The sequence below is a fragment of the Ictalurus furcatus genome, chromosome 25 (genome assembly GCF_023375685.1).
Source record: "Ictalurus furcatus strain D&B chromosome 25, Billie_1.0, whole genome shotgun sequence".
Taxonomy (NCBI): Eukaryota; Metazoa; Chordata; class Actinopteri; order Siluriformes; family Ictaluridae; genus Ictalurus; species Ictalurus furcatus.
Window position 1 is genome coordinate 3,847,328 of NC_071279.1, and position 26,608 is coordinate 3,873,935.

General features: G+C 44.2%; 2 protein-coding genes across 4 annotated transcripts in view; both read right to left on the reverse strand.

The window, feature by feature from the left end:
* The window catches only part of lpgat1 (lysophosphatidylglycerol acyltransferase 1), a 57,141-nt gene extending 52,908 nt beyond the window's left edge, over window positions 1–4,233 (reverse strand). Inside the window, exons 1-2 of one of the 2 annotated variants that reach the window (XM_053613871.1) lie at window positions 3,424–4,233; window positions 278–474 (exon numbers count right to left, since the gene is read on the reverse strand). The gene's annotated coding sequence lies outside the window, so the exon portion shown is untranslated. The remainder of the gene's footprint in view (window positions 1–277; window positions 475–3,423) is intronic. The other variant, XM_053613870.1, reaches the window with a different exon arrangement.
* A 2,416-nt stretch (window positions 4,234–6,649) lies between these two features.
* Window positions 6,650–26,561, reverse strand: ints7 (integrator complex subunit 7). 2 transcript variants are annotated; one of them, XM_053613560.1, is made up of 20 exons: window positions 26,237–26,561; window positions 22,924–23,053; window positions 22,447–22,593; window positions 22,118–22,255; window positions 21,857–21,903; window positions 20,821–21,020; window positions 20,376–20,498; window positions 19,915–20,032; window positions 18,266–18,400; window positions 16,832–16,929; window positions 15,121–15,360; window positions 14,864–15,001; window positions 13,288–13,494; window positions 12,438–12,632; window positions 12,154–12,257; window positions 11,659–11,727; window positions 10,698–10,830; window positions 10,465–10,563; window positions 8,945–9,130; window positions 6,650–7,903 (listed from the first exon to the last, which is right to left on the reverse strand). In XM_053613560.1, the coding sequence occupies exons 1-20, from the start codon at window positions 26,328–26,330 to the stop codon at window positions 7,628–7,630; spliced, it is 2,877 nt and encodes a 958-aa protein (XP_053469535.1). In that variant the 5' UTR covers window positions 26,331–26,561; the 3' UTR covers window positions 6,650–7,627. The 2 variants fall into 2 exon arrangements, with proteins under 2 accessions (XP_053469535.1, XP_053469536.1); XM_053613561.1 differs by lacking the exon at window positions 22,924–23,053 and having other exon boundaries at window positions 6,651–7,903; window positions 26,237–26,306.
* Window positions 26,562–26,608: the final 47 nt, after the last annotated feature.

Here is a 26,608-nt window from a genome sequence, read left to right on the forward strand (position 1 = left end):
ATGCCACCTGGACCTAAAGGTACTTCACAGAATCGGTTTAGATTTTAGCCTTAACGAAAAAAGTCCAAAATGTAGACGAGACAAAGTATTTAACCGGGTCAGGTTGATGATCAAAACACAGAGAGATATCTGGCATGCTTACGTCATGTTCGTTAAATATACAGAAAGATATTTCTCTCGTATATATATTACAAAAGTAAGGATGTTCGAGAATATGAGCAGGCCCTGTTATAACTAAAACTGCTGTGCTGAGTTAATAGGAACCAAAACAACTCACCTACAGGGCTCTTTGACTCTGTGTGTGTGTCCTCAGCGCTCAATGAAGACAAAGCACAGACAAACACACGCAACCCTGCGCTTCTATCAGTTACGGCCTTAGACACGGCGACTTAATTATTAACCTGCGAGTCACTAACACGCTCCGCTTTGTTGAATCACTTAGCCATTACTGGAAAAGTGAGCAGCAACTGCAACCTAAAGAGGGAGGAAGAAGTAAGTGAGGGGGGTCAAAGGAGCTGGTTTAAACAGCTTGGCGACGCAGCCAGCTTACACACAAAAGTTGTTGTTTTTTTGTACAAGATGTTAGGCGGACTAAATTGTGTCGTGGGTTATACACAGACCAGTGATGAAAAGGAAATCGGGTAACTCTGTGACGCGGTTTACTGGCACGGTCGGGGGTCGGGGAAGAGTTACGGCAAATCATTACAACGTCCTTCTGATTCTATACTGATGGGAGTGGTCACGTCCAGGAAGATCCCACCCACGTCCTCAGAACATGAGGGCTGACGGAATGGTTTCATGTGTATGGAAATGCCGTGGAAGATCTCAAGCGAATTTGAGTACCTATGGGAGATTCTGGTATGATGGCCCTAGTACAAGGCTCAATGTCTAAGTGTTAACCGCAACGACTCAGGCAACGACTCAGGCAACGACTCAGGCAACGACTCAGGCAACGACTCAGGCAACGACTCAGGCAACGACTCAGGCAACGACTCGTTGCTAACGACTCGTTGCTAACGACTCGTTGCTAACGACTCGTTGCTAACGACTCGTTGCTAACGACTCGTTGCTAACGACTCGTTGCTAACTAATCTCCACCATCGGTAACTTTTACATGTAAACCGAACTGGAAGTCATACTGATCTGCTGTTTCTATTGATTATTTACATAATCAGTAATATTAGATGTACTTGACTTGCTCTTTCTGACACACAGAACCTGAACACAAACACACCGTTTCAAACATGAATAAACTGTTCATGTACTGCTAATAAAAGTCTGATCATGTCTAAACAACAAAACGCCCAAACGGCACATCCCATAACTACAACCCACAAAACTCTCCCCACAACCAAATACCACCAACCACACACCATCACACTACAAACACACCATACAACCAAATACCACCAACCACACCACCAAATACCACCAACCACATATACCCCCACACTACAAACACACCACACAACCAAATACCACCAACCACAACCAAATACCACCAACCACACTACAAACACATACCACCAACCACACCACACAACCAAATACCACCAACCACACATACCCCCACACTACAAACACCACACATCCAAATACCACCAACTACAAACACCCCAAACACTCCCCACAACCAAATACCACCAACCTCAACCAAATACCAACCACACTACAAACACACCATACAACCAACTACAAATACCCCAAACCTTAAACACTCCCCACAACCAAATACCACCAACCACAACCAAATACCACCAGCCACACACCACTACACAACAAACACACCATACAACCAAATACCACCAACCACACTACAAACACACCATACAACCAAATACAAATACCCCAAACCTTAAACACTCCCCACAACCAAATACTACCAACCACACATACCCCCACACTACAAACACACTACCAAATACTACCAACTACAAATAGCCCAAACCTTAAAACACACCCCACAACCAAATACCACCAAGCACACATACCCCCACTCTACAAACACACCACACAACCAAATACCACCGAAGGCAAATAACCACACTCTACAAACACACCACACAACCAAATACCACCGAAGGCAAATAACCACACTCTACAAACACACCACACAACCAAATACCACACATACCCCCACACAACCAAAACCCCCAAAGGCAAATACCCCCACTCTACAAACACACCACACAACCAAATACCACCAACCACACATACCCCCACAAATAATACCACCAACCAGAAGTACCCCCACTCTACAGTCTTTACAACCAAGTATGTCCAATCACAAATACCACTAAGCCCAAATACCCCCTTCAGCTAAAACTCTGACCACCAACAGCTTCTGCATCTAAAAGCTCTGACCCCACACACACACACACACACACACACACACACACACACACACACACTCGGGCTACCCCTTAAATCTAAAAGTTCTGTACACCATACCTCCTAAATTTAAAAATACCCTGACCACAAATACCCCTTACATCCAAGAACCCTAACCAGAAATACCACAACCACCAAAAACACTGTCTCAGTCCAAATATCCCCAAACGACGGTCCGAACCCCAGCAGGCTCAACAAAACCAGAACGGTCCGGTTTACACAGACCTCTCCTACTCAAACTTCACCTCTGACCTGGAAACTGGCAAAATAATAATAATAATAATAAAACTCTAGAACTCAAAGTGTAAACCCACCAAAATATTTCAGGCTCTCAACCCAAACAGCATGAACCCTTTCAGCGTGTACACTTCTTATTGTCTGAGCGACAGCAAATAACCCGGCAGTGAAACAGACGACATTTTTAAAAAAAAAAAAAAAGAAAGTCTGTGGAGAAAATTTCCAGCAGAGACAGAACCAGGCAGCAGACGGCTAACCTGTTAGCATAAAACATGCAAAACAACAAACTTAACCCCGGCAAGACGCGGCTCAGTGTCGCCTAAACGTGTTTCATTAGCAGCGTTTGAACACATACTTAGGGCCAGGCCATTAAAATTTCATCAGGCGGTGTAACTAACGCTGCCTCGCCGCATGAAGCATGGAATCTGCCGCTTGGTTCTGACTAAAAAGGGCCAAGCTTCAGCAGGACTTTGACCATTAGACAGCGTTACAGACTTGTACAAGGTCACTACCGCTAAACCAAGCCGACCAGCACAGGGGGATGTTGTTGTTTACACTGAAGAGGAGCTCAAATCCAGCATTAATCAAGTTCATTAGAGGAGGATCATCTGAGGGCCACATGCGCACTGGGGAGCTCCGTCCACAAGGATGAGAACAGCCTAGAGGTCACCGCCAATAATAATAATAATCATAATAAAGAACATTTCTGAGAGGTGAAGGTGAGTGTGTTGATGTGGGAGATGATGAGGGAGTGCGCACAGCTAGCTGTATGTAGAAGACACGGTCAGTACTCACAGTGGGAGCAAATGCCGGACGATGAAAGGAGAAAAGAGCCAGCTGAGGGGAGCTGGGCTAAACTACACACTGATGCAAAGTCACATGGAGATTACAGCGATTAGTACAGATTATATATATATATATATATATTTGATACAGCTAAATAATCCGGGCCGTTGAAGAAGTCGTTGCCATGTCAACCACGCCGGTGTGCACGAGCCCTTCCCGCTGCATCTGCTTCAGCCAATCGACCGATCAATCAAAGCATCGAGTAATCAATAGCGCCGGAAGAAGAATTTCTGCGATGCATCCGAGCAGGAAATAAACACACGGATGAATCTTCTTTCTGGCCTCCAAGTTGTTGATGATGAGGATGAAGGTGGTGGTGATGCCGCTCGCTGATGTCAAATCCCCTCCAAAAAAAAAAAAAAACTACGAGGTCGCGCGAAGATAAAATAATAATAATAATAATACAGGAAGGTAGAATCCCGTTGTTTTTGTTCCCCCGGATAACACACCGAGCGGACCACTTAAACGCGGAATCGATTCGGATGAATCGTTCCTACCGGTCCTTTTAACAAACGGAAAAGCAGAGACTTTTGCAGATGGAGGAGCGTCGTGAGGAAAACGCAACGGTCGCCTTCGTCTGCTTCTTCTTCGTGCGTGTCTTCCTCCGCTTTAATTTTTCTTCTTCGCTATTATGTGGGTTGCCAGAGCAACGCCAGTGAGTCTACCGCCACCACGCGGCCAAACAAGGAACACAATTACTAAACGAGCGGGTTCCAGTCTTAGTTCTTTGCACCTTTGTGTGATTTCCGGTTGAATCACGTTTGTGATTTCCGGCTTTCTGAGAAGGGATGGGGGAGGGGATGGGGGGGACAACAGTGAAATGCTGTCCGTCAGCTTTGTGACTAAGAAGTAGCCTTTGTTTGTCTCAGATACATATTAGCGCACAGTGAAATTCTTTTCTTTGCATGTCCTAGCATGTTAGGAAGTTGGGGTTAGAGGGCAGGGTCAGCCATGATACAGCGCCCCCCTGGAGCAGAGAGGGGTAAGGGCTTTGCTCAAGGGCCCAACAGTGGCAGAGCTGGGGCTTGAACACCCGACCTGTTGATCCGTAACCCAGAGCCTTTACCGTTGAGCCACCGCTGCCCTTGACCAATAACATCAACTCTCAATAAATCAGACAAGTGTATTTAGATTTATATTTATATGCACTGCTTAAAAACACAACAAAGCATCTAAAATAACACCTAAAACAATTCGGGAATCCCCCCGCCCCCAAAAAAAAAGTTGAAAAAATTCAACAAAAATATGAGGAAGCCGAATGACTGAGAAATGGTTTCAACACCCCAAAGTAAATCAATTTAAATCCAACCCCCCCAGGAATGTTATACATGCAAGGAATTTGTCTTAGTTTGGGTTGGTCTCATGCTGCTGGTGTTGACTGGACAAAATTTGTAGTCAAAATGACAAAAAAAAACCCAATCTGGTGGAAATTACCATTATAGTAGATGTTGAACTTTGCGTGGCAAAGAATCAGAGGAAGGCAGAATCAGGTTTTTGTGACACTGTGTTGAGTTATTCTTGTAAAAGTATATAAAAATGTGCCTTATTGCTGGTACCGTAGCACTTGAGTAGTGCAGGTCAGTACTGCTGTGTAGGCAGCTGAGACCGTCCTCTGTCACTATGGCAAATTTCACAAAAAGCCCATGATGTGTTCGCTGGTCTGCCACATATCAAAGTATACAAACAATAACAATAAATAGAAGACATAAAATTCCAATAGGACGCCTACTCACCTTTGGTGCCTGGCTCCCTAAGTGCAGCATAATAAATAAGGAGAGTGGAGGGGGGGGGAAAGTAGATAAAGGAGCTTTGTGAAGAGTCATGGTGTAGAATTGCTCAACAATGGGTACTGAACATGTCCATTTGGGCGAGAACTGGTCTATTGTATTCTAGTGTACATTTGAAGAATGTTATATTATATATATATTGAAAACAATGAAACAGTGTGTGTTCAGGGGAAAAAATACGGAACTGAAGTGCTGTGGCTCTCCAGGACCGAGGTCTGATACTATAACACCTGTTCGGACATTTTTAAACAGAATACGTCACAGTGTGCTTTACATATCACAACTGGGCCTTGACTGGAACACCAGCGAGATTGACAGGCACAAAAGCCACACCACGTTTACTGGGTCTGCCAGGCCACACCTCCCGAGAGAGCCTGAAACGTCTGATCATTTTTCTAAATGTTAATACATTAGCAGTAAAAAGAGAGCTGTGAATATGTGTGTGTGTGTGTGTGTGTGTGGTATATCAAGATCAATTTGTATATTTGTTCAATAAACATCACACAATGAAGGCATTCATGTGTATACATTCTGTAGTGTGTGTGTGTGTTTCGGAGATGTCACAAATCCACACACAGTGCGCTATAGTGCATGATGTCAATATAACGTTAGTGGAAACAAGTAGAGTCTCGCAGTCGCTTCATCAGAGAATTTATTCCACAGTGCTCGTCCGTATTCCGCCTTATGTTTATGGAGCAGACTGTAGAACAGTTGCTACGCTTGAAATAGACACAAAAAGTGGCACCGGAGGTGTTTTAGGGGTGTAGGCGTGACTGGGAGTGGACAGCGGCGTACTACATTCTGCTGAACTGAACAACGAGTTACGGATTCCAGAGGTTTGATGAACTCGACACCTCATCATTAGTCATCTAATTAGCCAGACGACTAGTCCCAGTGACTCCTAGCGCCAGAGACTCCTAGCGCCAGTGACTCCTAGCGCCAGTGACTCCTAGCGCCAGTGACTCCTCGCCCCAGTGACTCCTCGCCCCAGAGACTCCTCGCCCCAGACTCCTAGCCCCAGAGACTCCTCGCCTCAGAGACTCCTAGCCCCAGAGACTCCTCGCCCCAGAGACTCCTTGCCCCAGAGACTCCTCGCCCCAGAGACTCCTAGCCCCAGAGATTCCTCACCTCAGAGACTCCTAGCCCCAGAGACTCCTCGCCCCAGAGACTCCTAGCCTCAGACACTCCTCGCCCCAGACACTCCTCGCCCCAGACACTCCTCGCCCCAGAGACTCCTAGCCCCAGAGACTCCTAGCCCCAGAGACTCCTCGCCTCAGAGACTCCTAGCCCCAGACACTCCTCGCCTCAGAGACTCCTAGCCCCAGAGACTCCTCGCCTCAGACACTCCTAGCCCCAGAGACTCCTAGCCTCAGAGACGCCTACATGACGCTTCACAGACAACAGGATATATTGTACAGATCCGATCCTCAGCCTTGTGCTTATTTAATCGACCACATGATCGCAGTTATAATAATGTCACACACGGTACTGCGCGAAAAGTTTTAGGCACTCTATTTCTTTTAGTACAAACTTTGTTATAGATTTTTATTTTATGATTTCTACATTATCGAGTCAGTATAAAAACATTTTAGATTCCCCAACATCAGTTCTCCAGACACAAAATGAAATGTTACAGAAACATGTTTGTACGTCAGTAAAGAAATTAATGATGAAGGCTGCTGGGTTTTGCTGCAAAAATAAGAAGCGAGTCAGAGTCTCCAGAAGGTCCGTGTCTGGTTCTGCAACATGCTCAATAACACTTGTAAAACTGCACTAATTGCTCCAGAGACTACTTTTTTTTTTGGTCGTCACACCGAACATTGCCTTTATTTCACTTATTATTGTTTACTGGTCTGGTCTGCACGTATAAAGCGCTTTTCTTGAACCTCAGCGTGTTCCAAAGCGCTTTACACTGTGCGCGTAGTTTTATCGGAGGAGGGCGGGGTCGATCTGGAGGGGTAGAAAGTTCTCTTCGGGCATGTGTTTTGCCTCGTACGCAGCAGGAAGCACAAAAATGACAAACTGCTTCTTTAAAGGAAAGTAAATCAGTCACGTGTAGAAGTTATACAGTAGACATTTTCACTCCTACCATTTGTTGAAGTCTCGAATCGGATTGGTGGAATGGATGTTGATTCATTTTCTAGAAAATGACAGGTTTATAATCAAAGCGATAACGGCATGGTCGAATCCCCTCTAACGGCGTGTCCTGTCGTGTTTTATTCCCGCGTTTCAAGACGTACGGTCTGCGCCGAGTCCAAGTGACGGAGACGAACTCGAGCGCGAGACTCGTCAGTGTGAATGGACGCCGAGTGCACGGTAGAGGGACGGACTACAAACGCGGGCGTCCGAAACGCAAGGCCGAAACGTTACTGGAAGCGGGCGGGGACGCTGCGCTGAGCTGCCTGAGCTCCAGCCTGCTGATGGCGGAGCTGTTGCGAGAACGGATCCTCCATGGATTTCACGCTCACTGTACTCGTGGGCCCGGTTTTCCACTGCACCCCGCTCTCGTCCACCACACACGCCTCCACCGTCACACTGTGGCTCCCCGGCACAGAGAAGTTCAGCAGGAACTGAGTGCTGAAGTAGTCGTTATGAGGCTCCACCCGCTGCTCGATCTCATTGGCCTTGGACTCGAGAGGAACCTAAAAGGGAAAATATGAAGGAGTTAGGGCTGGGTGATGTGTCTGTGCGAGATCAGTATCGTCATGGACGCGCTCGCACTACACCTGCCTGAGATATTGCGGACATCATGATACCTTTTTATTTCATTTCATTTTTACAAAATTACAAACTGACTAGAAGCAACTGGGCCGATTTATTTATTTATTTATTTTTATGTATAAAAAATAAATCGAATTTTTTTGTGGACATTAAATAAAATATCAAAGTAAAGAAAGTATTTTAAAAAATGCAACATACTCATTCTTTATTTAAATTTCCCCCCCTCACATTTTATAATAATAAGAACTTGATCTTGATGAATAATGAATAAGCTTTCATCGGTATCTCTGTTATCTCCAGTCAATCAGTACGTTTACACGGACAACAGCAATACGATATGAACCCGATTAACCCGATACTCTGATTAAGAAACTGGCATGTAAACAGATTACTGATGACCTTAATCTGATTAAAGTCATACTCGAAGTAAACACAAATCACATTAAGACGTGTGGAGTGTTCCTGTTTTAGTCGCCTTATCGACGTGCGTTACAGACATGTACACACCTTAATCACACTATTAACGTCGTGTGAGAGTTCTCACCGCATTGTGCGACAGGACACGTACACACACGGCAGCGCTCGACCGTTTTACGGTAAACGAGAGCACGGCTGCGTCCCAAACCGCGTACTTGCCTACTATATAGTAGGCGAAATACATGCATTATGGCTACTATATAGACGGTAAGTACGCGTGGCGCAGTGACGTAATGACGTGAGACGTTAATCGATCTATGTTCTGTAACATGTAAAACGGGAACATGAAAGGAGTATTCTAAAATCGACTCATGTGAACACCTTAATCACAATATTATACGTCTTATTCAGAATAAGGTCCATAATTAGATTACCGCTGTCCATGTAAACGTAGTCAGAGATTACGTTCAGTAACTCTTCCATACTGTATGACATTGTAAGCTGTAACCGAATCGTTTGATCGGGGTTTGGGATTTTAACCCCACCTTGAAGTCCGGAGCAGGTTTGGACTGCAGCGTGGCGCTGGCGGTCAGGCAGACCGAGTGGATTTTGCGGAAGAGGCCGGGAGTGAAGCCGTGCTGAATGACTCCTTCGACCTTTAGCGTCAACTGCTGGGTGTTCTGCACCGGGATTGGCTCGTTGGGCGTGCGAGGAGATGGAGACAGAGCCAGCTGTGGGAGCAAACAGGAAATGAGGTCACAGCTTGTAAGACTGATACTTTCGCTGAACTGGGAACGATGTCCTTTTCGGCATCGGTATTTAACGAGCGAACAAGTCTGCATATGTTGATTGTTGATCTAAAGCAAATACTCGTATATACAGTAGAATTCATTTAAAGCTATACTTTGTTAACCGTTTGTGCCGTGAGCAGCCGCGTTACTGTTAATGACCACGGGTTGCGGAGACTGCCCGAGTTTTCCGTGTTCTCTTCTAGTCGAAGGTCAGAAATGACGAGTTTTATTCGAATGTAGTCGTCCGCTTCACTTCGGGTGCTTCCTTTCCTCAACGTCGTGCGGCAAAATCGCGTAACGCGCCCCTACCCGTGGATTATCCCTTACGTGTTCACGATACATATACACACGATAACACATATGCGTGATATCACTACACTACATCTGTCCACCGTGCTTTTTACACGCGATACGTTTTTTTTAAATGATTATTTAAATAATTAATATCGTTATATAGTACATGTAATAATGCCATACATCCAAGTGTGACATTCATGCAAAAATACACGTACACTACCAGTCAAAAATGTACACACACTCATTATTTATTATTCCCCCCCACCACATTACATAGTAATAATAATAATAATAATAATAATAAAGTTGGAACACAAATGGAACTATGGGAATTACGTTAATTTACATAAATAAAAAATAATTTAGTATTTCAGCTTCTTCAATGATTTTTTTTTTGTAAATTTTGACAAAATTTTTTATTAAATAAAATCAGATCAAAAGGTTTTTAAGATCGTGAGAAACATTTCACACGAGTGTCTCCAAACTTTTGACCGGTAGTGTATTTACTTTTCATTTTGCTCCATCTCTTACCTCGTCTTCTCTGAGTATGTCCGAATAGTCAAGGACATAATTATTGATAGAATAGAATAGAATTGAAAGAATATACTCATGATATGTCTCAGAAAATCGTTACGAAACAATAATTATCTCGTGCCAATATGAATAGACTAGAAGTGTCGATTATTATCCGCTATGTTACAGGGAATAACATGCGGAAAGTGCTACCATCGTAATGAAATTAAAGGAATGAACGGACTGGTTACGAGAGGGAAATAGACAATTATCTTTGACAAATGAATCCCTAATAATCTTATAGAAACATGCTACAGATTCGAGACGCTGTATAAAGTCACTACTGCTATAGGAACAATACGAAACCGACCATCTGGATCGCTGAACACTTCATGACTGAGATCGTAATGACTAAGCATGCACTGATCATCATGCGGTAACCGTCATACAGAGCAGCGACTCACTTTGATACTGGTGGACTGCAGTTTTTGGAAGAAATGCCTCTGGAAGGACAGCGGGACTTTGAGCAGAGCGATGACGGCGTCACACAGGCAGCCAGTGTGCTGAAGAGAAACCAAAGGAGGAAGAGTCGCTCGTCAACAATGGACGTATTAAGCTGTATTATTATTATTATTACTAATAAGCAGGAAAGCTAGGATTATATGTCGGCCACTCCAGCAGTGGCGTTGTAATTTACCAGGTAAGAAACAGGAGGGTGCTTCCTGCTCAGCGTCTCCACTTCCTCCAGCACGAGGTTGAACACAGACTGCATCCTGCGCTCATACTTGCTCTCTGCTTGAACTGAACTCAGCGGGCCAAAATCCTGCAAGCTGGGACAAACAAACCGGTGCAACGGCGTGAAAACACAGTACCAGTCTGACCAGGCTACACACAGGATGAGGAACGTGAACAACATTTCTTCGTGTTGTATACACGGTACACCGTACTCGCAGGGAATTAAGAAGTGCGACGTGATTAAAAAGGCTTATTAACGAACGTGAGACGTGATCGTTATATTAAACATCAAGCGTCAAGTTAGAAACGTTTCAGACTCCAGATGAACAGGGGATCATAGTTTAGCAAGCATGCTCGATTAGCATGTTTCGGGCCAAAAATCCCAGGATGCTCCAGCGCTCATGCAGAACACGGACGATCAAGGAGAACTGGAATTGTGCAAGCGGAGATGGTTCAACCTAAGCATTATAGACAAGAGGTTCTGGGCACTAGGTACACTTTTACTGATTAGTAAGGCATTCTCTGTGGTGCTCAGGCGCAAACAGACCATGCGAGCAAGAACTCAGTAAAAACAGATGCATCAGAATCCAGGGACTTCAATGGCGTCAGCTCAATTCATGCCGATAAAGCATCAACGATACTGTATATTCTCGAGCCAGACCACGTTCATCATCTCATTTACCTGTTTTGGCCTGTGTTTAAAGTTTGACAGATTTCAGTAAAGCCTATTAGTGTCCATGTCATTTTATACTGGGACGTTTAGATAGGATTTTTTTTTTTTTTTTTTTTAAATAGTTCATACTAGTTGGGCGTGAAGCATCAATAAAAATTCCTACTAACCCCTGTAATATGGTCATAAAGCTTCAGGCTTTAAGACTCAGTCGAGGTTCACAGAAGTTCTGCGCATGCGTGTTCGCTCTTACCTGGCAGTGTGAGGGTCGAGTATTAAAGCTTCGATCACGTAGGAAATAAGCAGGCAGCTCTGCTGTTGCCTAATGAAGGAGTTGAGGGAAACGTTGCGTTTCGTTTTCACTGGTCCTAAATAGTGTCAGATGTTGCTCAGCTTTGTTTTGTGGACAGCGTGTGTGTGTGTGTGTGTTTGCTGGTTTAAAATCCTGCTTCACGTTATAGCAGTTCTAAGAGAAGAGAACACAACGTGGACAAAGCGACACTGCTGATCATGAGAGCACTCAAAACAACACCGCACGGGCTTTGTTCGTGTTGTGCTCGCTCACAACCGTCAGATCTGAAGGATTTTAAACTGGCAAGAAGACACTGTCCGAACGGAGCTAAAAACACACGCACGCACCAGCCAATCGGAAATGTTCATGTCTCCCCCCCCCACACACCTGTACCCATAACATGTTCTCAATTTGTTCTCTTTCTTTGTCCGAGTCCGTCTTTGCCCTAAAGGATACAGTTCGACGTTTCGGAGTGTGGCTGAATCAGCGTCGAAGGAGGACTGGTACAAATCAGCGTAGCGACTCGCAAGACTCCGGAATTCATCCGTGGAGAGCTTCATCTGTGCGAGAGAAAAGGTCATGTCTAATCAGTTTGAATAGATGTAAAGATATGATACATTTCCTGCTAGAATTCCCTTCCACTGCAGGGACAGCGTAAGGGTTCGGTTAAAAATATGACCGGAAAAAAAATGACGAGTGTAAATGTTTGGTTTCTGTTTGTGTATTCGTGTGCGTCGCACCTGCTGGGAGATGCGTCCGCAGCGCTGCAGTTCACTCCCAGACGACAGAGCCATGCTGGCGGCGATGGCAGGTGGAGGACTCGTCTTTAGGCTGTTACAGGTGCAGATAAGCTGGGCCAGAGCCTGCAGCGTGTCGATTCGCAGCTTCACAAACTCGCACTGGAACGTCAGAGGACTCAGAGGGGTGCTCGCTGCCTGGATACACACGGACACGCGCAAAAAAAACAGCGCTCGAGTACGTTTTTGCAATTCTTCATACACGGAAATAAGAGCGAAATATAAGACAGTTTGAGAACCCGTGACGAATCACGATCGAACAGCGAAAGACGATAAGGCTGGTGCATGTACAGACGTTCAGAGGTTGTCATTTCTGGATTAATAATACAACTGCAGCCAACGTACACAAGAACAACCACTAAACAATTAGACGTAAGCCATGATTTTCAAAGGGGTCGGTGAAGTATAGTCAGGAGGATCTGTGATTGATTGATCGATTGATTGATTGATTGATTTATTGTTTTTCCATTTTGCTACAGCTGGGGGAAAATCCCAAGCCAAGTTATTATTATTGATTACTACGTTATTATAGTTATCAGCCTATTGATCTGAATTGCTTGGGTGTAAACCAATCATCAATAACTAATAATAAAATGAAGTACAAGTCAGTTAGAACTACAATACAATGGCGATTTTAACAAGGAATGTTTTCCGTGAGTGCAAAGTTCACGAATGAAAAGCTTCGTGGCCGAAACTGTATTACTGTACACGTTTGACTAACGAGCCTCAATATCCGAACGGTTGGATTGAGGGCTCGACCTCGGGGCGTTTCTGTGAACTGTACTAGACTGACCGTGAGGGAAGTGAAGCCTTTCTGGTAGGATTTGAGGGCATCGGTGATGGCACTGATGGCTCCGCTGTAGTCTCCGTCAGCCAGGCTGGTCAGGCAGTGCTCGGCCTGCGAGAACTCCATCAGCGCGTTCAGCCAGAAGTAGAAGTGCTCGGAGGCAACGCGCGTGCGCAGACTTTGGTACAGCTCGCTGGAGAACTCGTGGCAGCCCTGCAATGAGAGTCAAACGATAATCTTGCTATTTATTCTTCTCCTTATTATTATTATTATCATTACAAATTAAAGAAAGAGCAATCGGGTGCCTGAACGTTTGTGTACCGCGTAAAGCAGGGGTGTCAAACTCATTTTCACCGAGGGCCACATCAGCAAAATGAGGTTAGTTCACTGTTAGTTCACTGTTTTCATGACCGTGGTCATGATATCATCCAGCTCCAGAACCTTTCCACACAGAGCTTCTTGCTGGATGATGCACTGATACGTTATCAGGGGCGTGTGACAGTGACTTTTTTGCAATTTCTCCTTCATTAGTCCAACCAAGCCTGCTTTTCCTCCACACGTCGCAGGTGCACCATCTGTACTTAGTCCCACACGGCAGTTTATTTTTACTTACGGACTTCTCCACTGCATCAAAACTGTCCCGGCCCGTTGTGGCCCCGTGCACGGCAGCTACATCCAAGAGCTCCTCAGTGACACAGAGGTCCGGCTTCACGCCTCTAATAAAAATGGATAGATGCGCTGTATCCATGTTGTCTGTGCTTTCATCCACAGCTGATAAAAAAGCTAGACAGCTGCGTGTCTCTTCGGCCCGCCGTGTTGCTAAATTTCCTTTGTGGGGATTTCTCGATTCCAAAATCGCCTTGACGGGACTTTGCTGCAGATGTAGTTTATGTGGCCCTCAGTATGATTTTTTTCTCCTTCGATTCTGAGAAATAAAGTTTTATTTGTATGTTCTGGATCGAGGAAAGGCCTACATTACCCATAATCCTTGACCACCGACGATTCTCCAATCAGACTGAAGCTCACAGCGTCATCTACCGCCGTGATCGGGTTATTATTGGAGCGAACGGACGGCCGGAGCGTCTGCTCTGAGCGTCTCTTACCGCCGCGGACGGGTTTACGTTGGAGTCCATTGAGAATCCAGAGCGTTTCATTCAGACGTGGAAGGGTCCCTTTTGCGTCAGTATCACACGCCTAGGGGCGTGACAACTCGTCTGTATTTTAAAAACGTATGTTAAGACAATCCTGCACCGATCACGTTCTCGCGCGCCGGATCAAATGACGTGGCGGTCCACGTTTGGCCCGCGGGCCTCGAGTTTGACACGTGGTGTAAATTAAAGACTTGGCCAGCACCGCACGTTCAGGGCCCGTCATTTGCCCGACATGCGACGGCTCATTTTTCCATGGCTTTTGAATATTACAGACCGTTATATTTCTCTCAAGATTTGAAAAGTTGTTCAATTTAATATACTGAGTGATAATTGAAGTTATTTATACAAAAAAAATATATAGATATTTTTTAAAAAAGCTTAAATATTAGCCTCGGTATTTAACGGAGTCAGAGCCTTAGCGTGCAGCTCACCATGCGCGAGGCCTGACGCGCAATGCGGTAGACGGTCCAGCCGTTAGCCGAGGCTTCCAGCTGCGGGCGAATCACGTCTTTCACCTCAGCACTCAGAGACGACTGACTCGCCACAAACACCACCGTGGCCAAACAGACCTGAGAAACCGAGAGAGCGGAAGAACCCCATTAAACAGATCCGATATTTAACGAAACCTTAATAAAAAGTGTTCGTTACTTTGGTGAGCAAATGATTTCTTTCAAGTGTAGACACCAACCAAAAGTTCCTGCTGTTTATCAGAGCTCCTGAGAGTGGCACTGCTGTACAGCTCCAGTAGATTTCCCAGCATGCTCTCCCCCAGCACGGGCAGCTGAGTAACGATGGCGGCCAGAGCGTGGCAGATAGCGACGCAAGCCGAGTCACAGGAGTGGTGCAGCTGGGCCAAGAGGAACTCCACGCACACCTGACTGAGGAGAGGACGCGCCCTCAGCATCCTCACCAGACACACCAGCACCGTCTGAGTGACACAGAGAGAGAGACATATTGAAAGAACTGGACTGTTTTATCTATATCTAAAAAATATTTTATCAAGCACATTTATCTGACAGAAAGAGAGACAAAGAATTGAGGGAAAGAATGAGAGGTTGTAGTAATAATAGTAGAAGTAGTAGTAGTGTAGCTTTTATTGCCATGTCAGCATCTGCGGCTATCTTCATGGCAAAAACGGACTTACAAAAACGCCATGCATAAATACAATAAAAAATAAAACGAAATGAAAGGAAAACACAGCAGTTAAGATTATGAGAGATGTTTTACATTTACACATGATAAAAAAAAAATAATTCCAAATCCTTTTCTGGTGAAATCTTACTAAACAAGTCCTTAAGTGAGCTTACTACATGAAAATGTTGTCTACCTGCATCAAAAGCAGGACAGTCCGATAAAATATGTTTAATGGAAAGCGCGGACTTGCAGAACATGCGGAACTCGCATAGAGTCGGGTCTTCACCTTCTAGCACGAAAGCACAGTGAGACGGTCTCGAATGACCTACACGGCATCTGGTGAGCGCCACTCGATCAAAGCTCGTTTCAAAAAAAAAAGAGAGAGATTAAAAGTCTGTTTTAGGATTCCGTGTAATTTGTTAAGACCGAGAGGTAGATTGAGCGTAAACGAAAGAGGAGAAAGGGGAATGGAAGCTAGGAAGAAAATGAGAAAGAGTGGAAGAGGAAGAGCAACACAGATGTGAACAGAATGAGAGAGAGACACAGAGAGAGAGAGAGAGAGAGAGAGAGAGAGCGCAAGAGCACAAATAAAGCAGGAGCGACTTATTTAAAAACGTCCCTACTTGGCAACCACAAGAAAGAGGTGTGAAGATTTCTGTTTTACTTTTTAAATGGTACTTTAAACATAATTTAAGACTTTGCGACGAGGGCATACGACATATACAAACCTGAGGTGGTATTTGGAGAGAAAAACAATGAATACAAATGCGGTGGGAAGAAGATATAACAATTCCTCTAAACGGACAATCCTGTAAGAATCCCCTTTTCTACCATGTGCAATACGTCTAAACTAAATATGTGCTGTAGAATCAGCATGCATGAGTCGTACTCAAACGATTCAAACGCCTTAATTATGTTGTTACGGTGTTATGATACATATGTACGGTACGGTCAAATATACCACTGTAAGTATGATTGCTTATGTGAAAAACAAGTGGAAAATCATCAAAAGAAAAAAAGCTAAAAAATTAGTGCAGTTAATTATAAAATCGATAGCCTAATTCATACCTCAAGGGACATTATTTAGGTTATTTAAGGGGCTCAGCTGGCTAAAATGTTTAGTACACCTGTTGTATATGAACAAGGCCATAATCAAATAAAGACTGTTATCTACGCTTGTCGCGTAAAAATATTAACGTTGAATTGGGATCCACGGACACGCTGAACTGAACCAGCTCGAGTGTAACGAGTGTGTACACACTCACTTTCAGCGTGGTCTGAGCGGACGCGCCGTCGTCCTGACTGCACAGCAACAGTAAAGACTCCATCCCCATCACCGTGTCCTGCTCCAACTGTACAACATCTACACAAACAGGAACAAGACGGAGAGACGGTGAAGCAGAAGAAAGACCAGAGGAAACCATGGCCTAATGTCTCGAATAGCACAGAATGAATTACACCAGGGGTTCCCAAACTTTCCCAGGGCAAGGCCCCCCCAAATGGCATTAACATTTGACCGAGGCCCCCCTTTTGCAAGATGTCTTTAAAACACATTAAAAATAGACCTCTGAATATATCCCCCTTTTTTTTTTATTAATAATTACAGCTTACATTTTTACATTACATTAGGAATTGATTGTGTGTGTGTGTGTGTGTGTGTGTGTGGTTGTCTGAGAGTGAGAAAGAAAAAATCATATTCATTTATTTTCCACACCAAATTGTTGAGGCAGCCCAGGCGCCCCCTGGCGGCCTCCAAGTGGGCTGCGGCCCCCACTTTGAAACCACACTACCCAAAAGTTTACACACACACACACACACTCATTCTTTATTTTTCCACATTTTAGAATAATAATAAAGTTATCAAAACTCTGGAGTAACACAACTGGAACGATGGGAATTCTGTATTTTAGCATCTTCAAAGTAGACACGCTTTTTGTCTAGAATTTCCAGAAATGTATTCTTGGCGTCTTCTCACCCGATTTCTTGAGGAATTTCCCCGAGATGCTTTTTAAACAGTATTAAAGGACTTCCCACCGACGCCGGACTGCTTTTCGGAATAGTTCGCTCCGAGTCGTGTACGCCGGCAGGATTATATTTTTCTCTACGACACCCGATTTCAAAACCTTTAATCACACGCCTTCAGATCAAAAAGATTTTTTAACATCACGAGAGACATTTCAGTCGCGCGTCCGCAAACTTTTGACCGCTAGTGTATTTTCTCACACTGTGTAGGGCCCAATGATTTCTGCGATGGAGTACACAGACAGAACCACAGATTTGAGACAGAAAACAGATTCCCAATATGGACTGACTAAAAAGTCAATAAGATGTAAATAATTATCCTGTTTAAAAATAAATAAATAAATGAATGAATGAATAAATAAATAAATAAGGAGCCCAAACTCTGAATAGTTCCAGGATATTTGTAAGGTAGAAGCATCTTGAATCGTAACAACTTCCAGGGAACTCCACATTTTACCACCTTTAAGATGCCTAGTTTGTGTGTTCTCACTCCACATATATATATATATATATATACACATACACATATATATTCTTTTTTATTTGTAAACCAACCAAGACTTGCGCTACGTAGATTTATCCATTAATCGTACAGTACGTCTGACCGAGTTCCACAAACAAACGATTTGAGACACAGCTACAGTGTTAACCATGGGCGGTGTGTGTTAGGGCGCTACCTTTCTCGGGGCAGGAGATGGCAACGTTAGCTAGCACAGTCACGCCGTGGGCTGCCACGGCCAGGTTGCTATGGTAACAGCACTCCTGCGCCAGCTTGACAATGTCAGTCAGGTGAGGAGACGGTGGGGATTCACCTGAAAGTAAACAACACGGTTATCCGGTTCATTTTGAAGCCCGGCGCTTACAGTGAGGGTCACACTTGTAGGTGTGTTTCACATAATCTGTAAAAAAAAAAATTAAGAAATGTTGAAGTATCAGCTGCAGGTATAATCGATGTAAAAAAAAAAGAAACAATCTAGAAGACACCGTCCCCTCTGAAAGTATCGGAACAGCGAGGTCAAATCGATTGTTTTCGCGATATACGTTTGGGTTTGAGATCGAAAGATGAACATGGGACGATTTCAGCTTTCATTTCCTCATATTTACATCGAGGCGTGTTAAATCATTTAGAACACGGCAACTTTGGTTTGAACGCACTCGGTTTTTTTTTTTTTCCTTCTTCGAGTGATCAAAAATATTGGAACACATGACTGACCGGTGGTTTCTTGCAGCCCTGGTGTGTCCTGTTACACCGACGGTTTAAAGAATGAACAGCTCTGAATGTCTATACTTGGTCTGAGCCCTGGGTTTCAAGTGTGAAGACTGCATTTGTTGTTGAAAAAAAAACAAAAAAAACGATCAACCAACATGAAGACCAGAGAGCTGTCTATGGGAGAAAATACAGATGCGTTCAGCGTATAGCGAAAACGAAAGGATCGGATTTGCCGTTCCAATACGTTCGGAGGGGACTACATGTAGAACACGGTTGTTGTTTTTTTTTTTTTTAAATTAAAAAACACCTCGGATTAAGCCGTGACCTTAGCAAAAGTGTATCAAGTTGAAATCCCTGTTTGGATCTGCTTCCTGCAAGTCATTTTCTGGGGGGTGGAGCTTCGTGAACATGAGCGAGAATCCTTCAAACGTCGAACCTACCTAACCTTTAGGTATCTTAAAAATAATGACTCTTACCTAATGCAACTTTAAAGTGAAGGCGCACACAATATGTCAAAAACATTTTTATTTTAGTCAATTAAAAGAAAACAAGCCAACTTAAATGTTAATGTTAAACACATTCTGGTCATTTTACCTCAGCATGCTTTTTCAAATTAGATGAGCGTTCATGATTTCTAGGATGGGGAAGGAGATGCCTCGTTTAATACGCGTCTTTGCGTACTTCGGCATATTGAAGCATTTTACCGAGGTAGGGCCAGGCGTGTTCATCCTCAAGTTCAACACTACTTGAGAACCGCCACAATTTCTTTTATCAAACTGATTGGATGCCAAACCGAGCCGAGGCGATTGATGTTTAGCGTACAGTGATTGGCTGGATGAGAGAGAAGACCTTCGAGGTTTACAAATCAAAATGAAATAAAATGAAAATAAAAATAAAATGAAACATAAAAACGTAAAGGAGTACTTGTTTTTTTTTGTACTTGGAAATACTTCAACAGTAAACAAAGCACGATATGTACTCTAGGTCTTAAAGTAACGAAAAGGTGACCATCAGCTTTGTAGCAGCCATCTGTGTAAGCTCTGTCCATGTAGTGCGTGCTCTGTCTGACGCTCACGTGTGTGTGTGTGTGTGTGTGTGTGTGTGTGTGTGTGTTACCTGTGGTAGGGCTAAAGTACTGCTTGATTGCGATGGTTCCAGAGAGTGTAGACAGGACAGAGGCCATGCCGAGTTTTAGACCATCATAAGGGGTGCTGAGGGCGCTCTCGCACAACATCTACACGCGCGCACACACACACACACACAATCTGAATTCAGCTCAACTCAAAAGAACCTCTACAGCTCATTCAAAAATAAAATAAAATAAGAGAACACAACACACTCAAAACAGTTTTCGCTAAATCTGAACTGATTAATCATTAACCATCAAATAATATCGTTCAGTCCATGCTGCGAGCTAAATTCCGTTGCTAGCGCACCACCCAAACTCGGAGGACACACAAGGCGGCAATCTGGTGTACCAGCATGCATAGTTTATAAAAAATAAACAAACAAATAAACAAACAAGTCAAATCCATCTTTTGTGCTCCCCACTTCAGTGAACGTGTGAATGTTCTCACCTGTATGTTCTTTCTGCTCCACATGTGAGGAGCTTTCTTCGCCAGGAGCTTCAGGTCCTGAACGGCGAGTCTTTTCACCGCTTTTCTCGGGTCTTCCTTCAGATACTGCAGGAGCAAATCGATCTGCAAAAGAAATAATACAACGGACACGGAACACGACGTGATCGGCCATGCTGCGACAGGAAGATCAAGCCAAGCGGGTCCGGTTCCTGTAAACACGACGGCGCAGTACATTTAGGGCGTTACTACGATTTGTCTCGTACCCGGAAACGAACGCGACGTTTCTGACCGATGAGTGTTTGAGAATTCGGCAGAGCTGAGGTCGTGCCCCGGGTCGTTTTATTTTACACCAGGTCTGTACCGCTTGGAAAACCGTGGCCCGAATTCAGCAGTGTATCGTTGTGTGTTAATCTGGAGTGCAGTAGGAGAGGAGGTTGAAACGCACCTGTTTGGGGATGTGGATGAGAGCAGAGAGGGAAAGCTGCGTGAAGGTGTGCAGCGTAACGATCACCATGGGTGTGGAGGGGTACGAGGAGACAAGCTCCTGCAGCAGCTCCCTGCTCCGGGAGGCCAAAGCTGCATCGTGGTGCATGTACTGGAGCATGGGGATCAGCTTCAGCTTCAGTTCCACTGGAGTGGCCAGGCCTGAGCCACACACACACACACACACACACACACACACACACACACACACACACAGAGTTATGATGAATGCTAATAAGAGTTCTTCCATCACACGCACTGGGATTTTGGAATAGTTTTAATGCACACTACCGGTCAAAAGTTTGTGGACACTTGAAGACTGAAATGCTTCTCATGATCTTTAAAAAACCTTTTGATCTGAAGGTGTGAGATTAGACGTTTGAAATCAGCGTCGTAGACAAAACTGTTATCGTGCCGACATATTCATTTCTTTCATTAGAAAACTGACATTTCATTTACAAAAAAAAAAAAAAAAAGTTATTAAACGGACGACCCGGAGCGAGTTATTCGGAAAAAGCAGCCGCTGAGAGTCCGGCGTCGGCGGGAACTCCTTCAACACTGTTTAAAAAGCATCTCGGGGAAATCCCTCGAGAAATCGCTCGAGAAAACGCCGAGAATACGTTTCTGGAAATTCTCGGTGAAAAGGGCGTCGACTTCGAAGGTGTTAAAATATTAAATGATTTTTTTTTTTTTTTTAATCACAACATAATCCCTATAGTTCCATTTGTGTTCCTCCGGAGTTTTGGTGACTTTATTATTATTCTACAATGTGGAAAATGAAAATAAAGAATGAATGTGTGTGTCATTTTTTTGGAGCGGTGGTGTATATTTTTCACAAAATGGTGCAGCGAGTTTAATAATGCACACACAAATAAAAAAAAAAAAAAAAATTATTACCACACAGAGACTCACACACAAATACACAGGCAGGTGCCAATCAATCTACAGTCAAACATCTTCGAAACCCCGCGAAATACACGGAGGGAACAATTTTTCACCTTGAATCATCTCGCTGATCTTGTTGCAAATCCCCGCTGCAAAGTCTCTGAAAAAGAAAATATGACTCTGTAATCGAATCAAAACCGCTGCAGCGGCGGAACGCCACACGAACAGCTCGCCACGTTACTGCTCGTTCGTAATAATAATAATAATAATAATAATAATTACAACGATAAATAAAAGGAAAATACTTCATGAAAATGCCAAAAGGTAGCGTGCACCGCTTTTAAACACGAGGGTGTGAATCTTACGCTTCTTACTTTGAGTGAGATGAGAAACTGGCTGCTGCAAAGATGGCGGCCTCCACTTCCACGTTGTCGTGCGAGTCCAAACTCTGGCGAATGCTGTGATGGGCGTTTTTCCTTTCGGGGATGATGGACGCCAGGCTGCCCAGCATTCTGCGTCAAATAAACGCTTTTAATAAACCGGCAGTGTGTACGTCCGTCTTATAATTAGCCCCGTCGCAAACTTTATTCAGAATACAATCACTGTGCGCTACGATTCTGTCTGAATTCACGTAACGTGGCTAAACAATGCGACGTCGGGGTCGTACGTGCGTGTCGGACGCCACCCCGGCGGCTCGGCGTACCTGAGTGTGATGGCTCTGGCTACGGGATCGTTACTGTGGATGACGGAAAAGACTCTTTTAACAAACTCGTCCACGTTCAGGATCTTCTCCAGGTGCTTCTCGCTCTGCTGGGTCACTTTCAGCACACACAGCCGGAGGAAGTTGTTCCTGTGGAAAGGTTTCAATGAAATAAAAGCACGTTTCTCTTCGAGCTTCCGAGCGCAAAGCGGACATCAGACACGTCGGATTATCGGCCACAGCAAGTCGAGTGATTACGTGGGACTCTCCTATTCACGGTGCAGAAACAACTAGGGATGTCGTTATAGATTTCCCGACTGTTAAAAAGTGTACTGGCGGCCGTGCTATATCTCGAGACTTTAATAAAACCGGGCCGGTGCTAGCGCAGCGGAAGGCGGTGAAGTCGCGGGGTCTTTAATAGCTAACTAGACAGAACAACGGGACAGTACGAGAGAGAAGAAGAACTGCAGGGGTACGCACCCGAGTCTGAAAATGTCGGCCAGTTTCAGGAAGGCCGAGTTGATGAGGATGGGGAAGGGATATTTCTGGAAGAGCTTGGGAAAGAGCACCACAGCTTCACACTGCTCCCCCAGTTTGCACGATCTCAGGCCTGGAGTTGGAGACAGGAAAGCAAAATGATTACGCAGTAACGGAACCACCTCTCGATGACCGAGAGCTACGGCTCAAAGCGCATTTGTTGGATATTGTATGCGTTGTGAACGTTTTCGTCCTGGATAAACAAAAAGAGCGATGTACAACACATCCACGTGTGTAGATCATTTATTTATTTATTTTTGAAAGGGTTGGTGAGATTGCTACAGTTTTTTAACCGCAGGACTTGGAAGCGGTGTTTCGGCGACATTTTAGACACAAACTTATTAAGGGTTTATTAACGTCAGATCTAGCGAGGGGCCGGCTCTCGATGCGGCTCTCCAGCTCACGTCACCGCTCCTACGTGTACGAGCTGAGGAAAGAGTTTCTATTTCAAAACACTGCAGTAAACGATTTAATCGTCCACAAACCGTTCCAGATTCATACGTCTGCTGTAGAGATCGACCGGTAATCGGTTTTATCGATATTTCTCGAGATATTTAAGCATTTTTCCATAATCGGTTATCATTTTTTGTAATATCTGATCCGCCGACAAATACTGCCATCGTGTGGGCGTTTTGAGAATTGCGGGCAGGACCATTAACAGCTATTAATGTACAAATTAATTGGGGCTTGATGTGTAGTTTTAAGCAGCTTGGTGCTAAGAAATAGAGACAAACTCACTCAGTAACGTAATCTGTTTACCTCATCGAAGCGTTTATTTATTTAAAATTAAAAAAAGAGAGACTTTAGTAACTTTTTTTGCACTCTTTCAGACCCCTCTATTTATTAGCGTATAAATAACAGTTTTGTTTTGTTTACAAGGAGGAAGTGAAATTGACAAAAGGGTTATAAATAAAAATGTTTGTTCAGTTCAGTGGTGTTGTTCTCCTTGTGTCAAAAACAAAAGTAAAACAATAAATAAATAAATATCGGCCCTGTATATCAGTTATCGGGCACATAAACATGCAAATAACTGGGATCGGGATCGGTTATAAAGAAATAATAATAATAATAATAATAAAATCAATACCAGCCAATCTCTAGTCTATTGGCTCTTCTCCAGTTTCGTTGAGGAGAGAAAGATTGCTCTTTTGGCATATTTTTTGAGTGAAAACTCGTATGAGCGTACTCCCGTGTTAAACAGAGGAGCTCCTACACAAAATGTGTACAGGTTAGCAGGTCTGGTAATACAATATAATCAGCGCAGACGTCACTGGATATGTTGACACCGTCACATTTAAACAGTACGTAGGGTTGTCCTCCGGCTCAGCTCGCGCCTCACGGCTCATTTCAGCAACACACGACAGAGAAACGTCTTCCGCAAACCAAAACACACGGCATGTTTGCTTCGCGTCCTGTATTTGAGGTTGTTCAGAACTGTAGATCTGTGCTTTGTTCTGGACTTAAATTGCCACAACGGTGCATTTTCTCCTCATAAAATGCGTTTATGCACGTCACGTCCGAGTGAACTGGCCTCACGTTGGTCAGCGCGTTCCGGTTTATATCCCGAAGCTCCGCACGTACCAGTTATCCACCAAGACGGATAGACAGCGGGTCTGCGAGCTTTCTTTTTAGCTCTTGTTATAGTAAGTTCTCATTTATACGTTCCACAGAGCAATTAAAGCCCATCTCCTCGAGATGCTTGCTAAACACCTTGTAAAATACCTCAGTGTTTTTATGCATTTTTGAAAGATGTTCAGAAATATGGTCATCAGAACAAATTCCAACGAGGCGGTTTACCTCGTCGACCGCCACCTTCTCCACCGTACGACTCGGCTCGACTCGTTCTACTTTCCCGAGCTTGCTTTTCCACTGCAGTTTAGCGCCGCCTCAGCGTGGGTGCCATCTTCCACTCGCCTATTCCTCGGAATAATACTGTATTATCGAAACCCTGTACAAATACACGGTCAGGCCGTATTCCAAACGCCTTTCCTCTTCACTGAACACGGACCCTATTAAGGATGTAAAATAACGGCGTTCTGGAACCTACGTAGTGCTCGATATGACTTACTTAGATTCAGCCGCGACAGGAGTGACTTCGATAAACGCCTGTTTGGAAAGCGGTAACAAGCGAGATGTAAAAATCCAAGACAGAAACCTTTGTTGTAATTTTATCTGCATGACATCATTTTCAATTAATACAATATTACCATAAGCTAGGTATGTATTAAATAACATTTATTCAGGCACAATACAGAACCAGTCCTTGAGAATTCCCCATTCCTTCGGGGCGTGGCTCATGTTTAGTATCGGCTCAGCCCGCTTAGAACCTTGACTGATGCGGTACAAAAAAAGTACCACGTACTATCCACAGTGGAAACGCCCCCCCCCAAAAAAGCGAGCAGAGTCGAGTCGAGTCGTACCGTACTGTACTGTGCGATGGAAAAGTGCCATTAAAACTGCGATTCATCTTGCGAGCCACTTTTTACGCAACGCAATCCCCATCAAGCATCGCTATACAGGACGGGCCGTCAGTTCGGGTTGTTTTCGCACCACGGGCGTAAGAAAGCTCGTTCACAGCCGCGCCAAGACCACCTCACTGACACGCCTCGGGTTCGGGTTGTTTCGTCACCGCTGCGTTTACAAACGAAGCACGCCAAACAAGAAATCGCACTCGGGTTCAGTTCGAAACCCTGCAGACGTAAAAACGCCTACATAGTCTTCAGTGACTCTGCCTTCTTCACGTAGCAGCTTTTCAAAGGCGAGCGATTATGACAATCCAGCCAATGTGAAAAACTAGCCCATGACGTCATCTGGCGAGTTTTCGCGACATTTTGAGCGTGCACGAGATCATTTCCCCTGAATAGAGTTGGCAAGATAGGTGGCATGCAGCAATATCACGCCACAGTACACAATACTTCGGATTTCCTCATGTAGGTGCCATATAACGTTTTCATAAAGCTCAGCTATAATTATACAGGCGAGATGAGCGTTTATTTAATCATGTTTTTGTCCCATAATGTAAACAACTGACTGAATGGTTATGAAGTGAACCGGAAGTATGTGAATAAAACTAGTGCAGCAGATAACAAGCTGTTCTATAACATGTACACACTTTACACTTAAAAAGTAAATATTTCAAGAAGTTCTCACTACTTATATAGAACGCATGGATAAAAAAGTTCATATTTAGCCATAGTTAGTTAGTTGACCGTGCTAGCTGGCTTCGGTTAATTATATTAGCATTGAAATGGCAGACCTTTGTCCAGCTCCATGAGAGCCGAATTAGCGTCCAACTCCTGTTCCCCGTAGCCGGCCTCCGATAAGAAAGAGCGCGCGGTTGAAAGAGACATTTTCTTCTCAAAAGCGGATTATCTGCCTGTTTGAGAATGGCACTCGGTAACTTTATTTCATTAACACAGCTCGGTGTTATCTTCACACCGGTATTCCGAAACAACATGGCGTCCACGCAAGCAGAGCCCGGATTGGCGGACTGCTCGAGAGCCAATCGCGGCAGAGAAAGCAGGATGGTCTTAACCAATCATTGAAAGGGATATACGATTTATCGTAATGTGGGTGGGAAAACAAATGACTCTCGTGAAATTAAAAAAAACCGCAGTTTTTTTGTATC